The 7,500-nt window shown below is 41.1% G+C and overlaps 1 protein-coding gene across 1 annotated transcript in view; it reads left to right on the top strand.

The window, feature by feature from the left end:
- Nucleotides 1–7,500, top strand: part of LOC119583714 (extracellular serine/threonine protein CG31145-like) — a 34,385-nt gene extending 26,885 nt beyond the window's left edge. Inside the window, exon 2 of the mRNA XM_037932360.1 lies at nt 6,075–7,500. Within this exon, the coding sequence (XP_037788288.1) occupies nt 6,347–6,775 (429 nt within the window). The 5' untranslated portion in view covers nt 6,075–6,346 and the 3' untranslated portion in view covers nt 6,776–7,500. The remainder of the gene's footprint in view (nt 1–6,074) is intronic.

Genomic DNA, 7,500 nt, shown 5'->3' with positions numbered 1-7,500 from the left:
TTTTTCCATTAATTTATTAAAGACCCGTAATTACTATTGTCTTCCCGTTTTCTTCTAAATGGGATACGTTGTAACAATTATCTTAATATAATAATTGATATAACGTCTTGGTTTACTTTGTTACAGTCAAATACCACTGTATTTAAACAAAGAAATTACAGAGATGGTAATAAAATGGCGCAGGGGAAAGTAGATGAAAAAGTTGTGAAATTAGGAAATATTAAAGGTGTCAGACGAACAGGAACTGGCAGGGCTGTGGTGATGAAGAAAGGGAAAGGGAAAAAATGGTGATAACATTACGAGGATGATGGTGATGCAGAGAGGGAATGGGGATGTGGGGATGATGATGATAAAGAGAGGGAATGGGGATGTGGGGATGATGATGATAAAGAGAGGGAATGGGGATGTGGGGATGATGATGATAAAGAGAGGGAATGGGGATGTGGGGATAAATGAAGAAGGTAAATGGAGAGGATAAAGAGAAATAATAAATAGAATGATAATAACAGCAGCAGGAACTTGAATAAAATATCAACTACAAGAATAAGAACAAGAACAACAAAAAACAACAATATTGATAATGAAAACAGAAGACGAAGGAGCAGAAAAAAAATGAAAACGAGAGAAGAATAGGCTAAAAATAAGACATAAAAAAAAAACAAGAAAGAAAGGCCCAAAAAAAAAAAAAAAAAAGTACAACAAAACAAAAACCCATAAAACACAATAGACACAATTGAAAGAGAAAAAAGAAAAGTTTAAAAATCGCCGCTCATCAAAGTCCTCAGTAACGGAGGATGAAAAGAGGAGACTGACGCTGTTCCTTGATCCTTGTATGTATCAGACGCTGGAAAGAAGATCTGGAAAGCTATACTCTTTCTCTCGCTCGTCTTGATTTACTTCTCGCTCGGGTGATCAAGAAAGAGTGAGAGATAGAGAAGGAGGAAGATAGGAAATAGGAGGGGGGGGGGCAGTAGGTATGAAGGGAGGGGAGGGGCGGAGATAGGAAAGACAGGGGTAGGGAGGGCCGTCAAGAAGTGGAAGTTGAGAGACATAGGCAGGATAGGTAGTAAGAAGAGAAAGAGAGAGAGAGTTATAGAAAATAGCAGGGAAGAAGAGAAATAGAGAGGAAAGGAGAGAGCAAGGGAGGGCTGGGTAAGCTCGAGAGAAACAGGAGAGGAGAGAGACAGGCAAGGTGCGTATATTACGTGGAAAGGATGGTGATTGAGAAAAAAAAGGGAGAAAGGATGGCAGGTAGGAGAGAGAGATAAGAAAGACATAGAGAAGGTTAGTGGGAAGCAGAGATATAAAGGGGAAAGATATAAGGGGTGGAGGGATGCAGATAGAGAGAGGGCGAAAGACAAGAAGTGAAGGGGTGCAGATAGAAAAAAGAAAGAAAGAGAGAGGAGAAAGAGACAGGAGATGGGGGAAAGCAATGAGAGAGAGAGAGAGAGAGAGAGAGAGAGAGAGAGAGAGAGAGAGAGAGAGAGAGAGAGAGAGAGAGAGAGAGAGAGAGAGAGAGAGAGAGAGAGAGAGAGAGAGACGCGAGGAGAAAGCAGAATGAGAGGAGGGAGGCAGAGAGAAAGGAGGCTTATGAACCCACTGGAGAGAAGAAATAAAGAAAGTAGACCTTTTGCCGTTTTATCAGTCGGAACATTGGATTCATAATCGGGAACTTGGAAGAGACAGGGAGAGAGGAAGAAGAAGAGTCAAAGAGAGAGAGAGGAAGGAATGAGAGGAATAAGTGAAGGCTTAGAAGAAAAAAAGATAGACAAACAGATAGACAGATAGGTAGAGAGTGTTAGACAGACAGATGGACAACCAGACAGAAAGAGAGAGAGAGAGAGAGAGAGAGAGAGAGAGAGAGAGAGAGAGAGAGAGAGAGAGAGAGAGAGAGAGAGAGATAGAGAGAGAGAGAGAGAGAGAGAGAGAGAGAGAGAGAGAGAGAGAGAGAGAGAGAGAGAGAGAGAGAGAGAGAGAGAGACGGCCGCCCCCATCTCGGCTTCGTGTGCGCTCGAGCAAAGAGAGAGAAAATGTGGAGGTGACCGGTTATGTGCGTTTGAACGGTTTTGTTTCATCTCGTCGGAAAAAGAAGATCATGCACACACGCAGGTACTTACATGTAGTCATACGCACATGTACACACAGTCATACCCACATACACACACTCACACACACATACACATGTTCACAAACAAACTCTTACTCACATACACATACATACACACTCACAATCATACACACATACAAGAAAAAGAAGAAGAATGAATAAGGAAAAAATGCAGAAAGTGAAGTGGATAAGGAAGATATTAAATTAGAGGAAGAGAAGTCGAGGGAAAGAGGGAGAGGGAGAGAAAGAAAAAAAGAACGAGAGAAGGAAGAACGATAGAGACGGTTGTTCATTTAAGTTTAACAATAAAATACACAAAAAACATACAAATAAATAAATAGAAAATAATGATAATAATAATAATAATAATAATAGTAATAATAATGATAATGATAATAATAATGATAATAATAATAATAATAATAATAATAATAATAATAGAAACGAGGCAGAAGCAGAAGGAGAAGCTGTTGACCTTTTGATGAATGACGAGTTAAGTATTTCAAAACACTTCCTTAAACCAAACTTTCACTGCTTGAAATTTCCCCAATAACCTCTCTCGATTTACAAACAAGTTTATGATACCACCAGCCTCTAAAATATAACACGAGTTTCACGTCGAAAGTATTGCAATTATTGGATGCTTTGTCCACTCAGCAACCTGTTTCATGCGGGGAAACTTCTTCCTGATACTGATCAAGAGTGAGGGCCCTGGGTATATGGGTATGACATACGGTATTTGTGGCGTTATATAAGGGCCTGAGATAGAGGTATTCATCCTTATTGTATCGTTCACCACTAGCTTTAACATATTCTACAGAAATCACAACATAGTATAAACCAAGATACAGATAACCAGGTATCTCCACTTTCATTTAGCCCCCCCCCCCAAAAAAAAAAAAAAAAAAAAAAAAGAGAGAGAGAGAGAGAGAGACAGAAAAGAAAGTGACATTTTCCCAAGACTATTCGTACGGCTGATAATGGTAAGGAATTCTTAGTTACCATAAATAATAGAGAGGAATTCTGATAAGTATAAAAATGTTATATTATATTATACAAATATTTATGTATCTAGCTATGTCTGATACCTCACTGTCATAAGCTAAATGTGGTGACGTCATTAGCTCCGAAAATAGTTCAGTATTAATAACTATCAGAAAGAAACCAGGATAAAAAAAATTAATAAAGAAAAAATTACAATGAATAAAGGCGATGAGGCGGGGCTTAACTTGGAAGTTGCCAACTAGGATTTTCATATAGATGGAGTAGGTCTGCCTGTGTAAAGATACCTTGGGATAAAATACTGCATCGGTATTTTAAAATTCAAGAGCTCTTTGTATTCTCTGAACATTACAAGGTCCTTCATGAATGATTTAAATGTTTGTAATTTATACTTTAAGGGTTTAGGGTATTGCATAAGCATCCCTAACGCTTTTAGGACAATGTATAACGGTTTTAGGGAAATGTACAATGGTTTTTAAGGAAATGGATTACATGTTTAGGTTATGACCTAAAGATTTTAAGTTTCTGCATAAGGTTTTTAAGCTTGGATATATGGGTATTTGCATACTGCATAAAAATGCTATACAAATAGATCTGCATTCTAAGACAAATAATAAATAAACACACAGACATCATATATCGATCCATCACACACATTATGAGATATTTGATCAATCTAATAAAAAAGATATCGATATTCGAACGAAACGCCTCTTAGTATCACGAAAAAAAAAACGAGGAAAAGGACTGCTGTATATATAGATTTCTGCCCGAAAGTGTGCATGGCAGACCAGCGGTATTACCCCACCATGCACAATTACCCAAAAGTATTGCATGAACCTTCCTACCCCGATAACAGGATTCGCCGGCGCCATAAAATCAGGCACGCAGGTCGACAACGAAGCAGCTGCCTCACCCATTTCATTGAAATTGGCTTTGTTTATCACGTTTTTTTTGTGTGCAAGGATCATAATAGAGACTAAGAAAAAAAGAAAGGAATATAAAAACAGAAACACAAAGTATGGGAGTTAAAATAGAAGAGGAAGATTATATGCGTATTTTTATTTTCATTTTTTTTTGTCTTATTCACGAAGGTTGTTAATTTTCCTTTCACTTCAATGCCACAGCCGAAGGCAATTTTGCTTGCTCTCCAGGCTGAAATACGACACGGGCCATTGGGACTCCAGATTCATCTCTCTCCCCCCCCTCTCTCTCTCTCTCTCTCTCTCTCTCTTTCTATCTATCTATCTATCTATGTCTTTCTGTCTCTCTCTATGTCTTTCTCTCTCTCTCTCTCTCTCTCTCTCTCTCTCTCTCTCTCTCTCTCTCTCTCTCTCTCTCTGTCCGTCTATCTCTCCCTTTCTATTTCTATCTCTTTCTCAGTTGAAGGGAGAGCAGTGAGAGAGTTGAGGAGGGAGAAAGGGAGAAGAGACAAGGAAGAAAGTAAGAGGGACAGAGGGTAAGGGGATAAGAAGGAACATTAGAAAACAGAGAGGAGAGAAGGGGAAAGCGAGACAAAAGGAGAAGTGGGAGATAGATAGAATGGACAAAAAAATGTGGAGAGAGGGAAAGTGAAGAAGGAGAAGGGGAGAAAGGAGAAAGCTGAAAGAGAGGGAGGGAAGGGAGAAGAGGTGAGCAGGGAAGGGAGTGAGAGGTTGGGGAAACAGGAAGAGGGAAATGAAAAGGTAAGAGACCTAGAGGAGGTGAGGTGGAGACAGAGAGAGAGGGAGAGGGGGGGGGAAGGAAAAGAAGGGAATAAATAAAGAATAGAAGAATAAGAAAAAGAGAAGAATGAAAAGAGAAAATGACGAACTCACCAAACGGTCCCTATTTAGACATCAAAGAACGTTTTTTTCCCCCTGTGAAGAAGAGAAACGTTTTCGTCACTCAATGTCTTCCTTTGTTAATCCCCGTTTATGGCTGATTCCTCGTCTTTCTCACTACCGACAGATTTCGTTTTTTTTTCTTACCAACTCGATGTTATCAAGTGTTTGTGTTGCATTTAATGAGGCGACTTTGATCGATTAACCTCCTTGACCTTTTTTTTTTTTAATGCTTGATGGAGAGTGGTTTCCTCCGCTGATGGTTTCAAATAGACTTGATGAATTGCCGTAGTATTGGTTGGTTATGATGGTAGTTTTGTCATTAGCAGAGGGTATGTGTGTGTTGAATTGTGTTGACGTTAGTATTGATAATAGGAAATCAATGTGTATTTTATGAGTACTGATATTGTGTTATTGGTATTGCAATACCATAAAGTCAGAAGTAAAGATTTTTTCTGATGATATTTTCATAGTTTTGGTTTTAGGTTTAAAGTTGCAACATCGTTAATTCTCGTGACTTTTAGATGTTATTCAGATGATGATATGAAAGCCATAGCAAAAGTAATAAAGTAACTGTGATGGATTTATTTCGAGTGGCGAAATAATGATGTAAGAAATGATGTTTTTAAGTAACGATAATGTTAAAATGTTGAATATCATTTCTTTCCTTCTACCATCAACGTAAATATAGCGGGCTTGTTCCTCCACTAAATTTCTTCCATTATCATTACGAAACGAAAATATTTGTGCAACTGACATTAACGCAACACATCAAATCCTAGAGTAGAAGATATATCACTATAAGCATTCGAAATACCTAGTGCATTAGTCTGATTCGGAGAGAAATTCGGTTTACTTCTCTGTGAGACGCGATGCTAATGCAACATGTTCAGAAAGTGCTATTATTATGAACAGAAAATTTACATGTTGGTTGTTCTATGCAAGTGATGCTCGGGGTGAATGTGATGAATAAAATGATGTGTTTGCTTGTGCATTTTATATGGATTTTACATCTATATCCCCCCCCTCTCATTCTCTCTCTCTCTCTCTCTCTCTCTCTCTCTAAGTCTAGTGGACGGATGTCCACTAGACTATAAATAAATTGGATTCTGTTGTTAACTTGTTCCTTCTTCGTGTTTCAGGAGGAGGAAGCCCGACGAAGGATCGGAAGGTGTCCCGCACATGTGTTCCTTCGATCCCTCCCTCCCGCCTCGTCTTCTGCAGGACGCGCGGATCATCCTCTGCAGGGGAGGCGGCGTGCCCTGATATCGGGCGGGTGTGAGCAAAGGCAGAGAGGAAAGGTAAACAGGAGAAGAGAGACGACCACCGGGGAGGACGACGCGGAACGACCTCTCTCTCTTCGTCAGGAAAACTCGGCCCTCTCGCGGTCATCGGCGCTCGCTCTCCCTCCAGGATGAAGCTGAAGGAACGGCTGGTGATCGGGGTGATGGCGGGGCTGGTGGTAATGACGGTGGTGTTGGTGCTCGACGTGGAGACGGGCATCACCATGGGAGGACGCCCGCGCACGCCCAACCACGCCCGCGTCCAGTACTCGTTCCGCCAACGACACCTGCAGAAGACCAACAACGGGTCCCGCGAGGCCTCCCTGGCTGCCGTGGCCTCCGCCCAGCTGAACGCCGCCGTCGAGGGGCCGGACAACCTGGTTGCCGTCGGGAGCAAGGGTCGGCGGGAGGGGAACGTGACGTCGGCGGCGCCCTCCGACCGCTACGACGACCTGATGGAGGCGGTGCTCAAGATCCACAACGTCAGCAAGGCGAGCCGGAAATCGCGCAAACACTGGAACCCAACCCTGAAGGAACTCCTCAGCGTCGACCTCAGGTAAGGACCCCGGCAACTGTTGTCCTAGGCTGTAGGGTTTCGATGTCGACGCTGAGATATCCTAAGCACGAAGACATTATCGTCAATCACGCTGAAGGAGGGCTTGAGATGTGACAGAAAACGGGAAAGAATCACAGAAAACGAAGTGACAGGTTGGGTTTTCTTGATGAATATATTTTGTGCTCTAAAAAGAACGATCACATTCATGGCACAGTAAATGAATCGCATAAACTTGAGACATTCTTATTTTTAGTTAACGCGCATATTAAAAAAAAAAGCCCCGCCTTATATTTACAATGGAATTAATATTCATGGACCGAGCTGTTATTTTCGCAAAATGTAATATACATGATATACACGCCAATTATTAGCCTAGATTCTTTTAATATCGCATTTCATCCCCCTAAAAAACATGTAAATTAGAAGAGCATATCAATATAACTTTTTTTTTTTTTAACGATCCTAGACCATCATTTTTAGCCTCACAACCTCGCACAAATTAACAGCCCGTATTCAGCCTTCCCGAATAAAACGTCTTACATACATTAGCACTAAAGACAGGCGGTATAGTGGCTGTTCCAACGGCATTTTCTCCCCCCGAAATGGCATCTGATGGTCTGCAGGAGAACATTTACACGGGGCATTTGCATACAGAACACAGGCCTGGCGAACTCGTCTTTTTTCCTCAACGCTAAAGGTGATTAAGTGTGGATGCATGTGACAGTAAAG

This window comes from Penaeus monodon, chromosome 17, assembly GCF_015228065.2.
Source record: "Penaeus monodon isolate SGIC_2016 chromosome 17, NSTDA_Pmon_1, whole genome shotgun sequence".
NCBI lineage: Eukaryota > Metazoa > Arthropoda > Malacostraca > Decapoda > Penaeidae > Penaeus > Penaeus monodon.
Note: the sequence above shows the minus strand (reverse complement) of the source record. Positions and strands in the feature narration are given on the sequence as shown.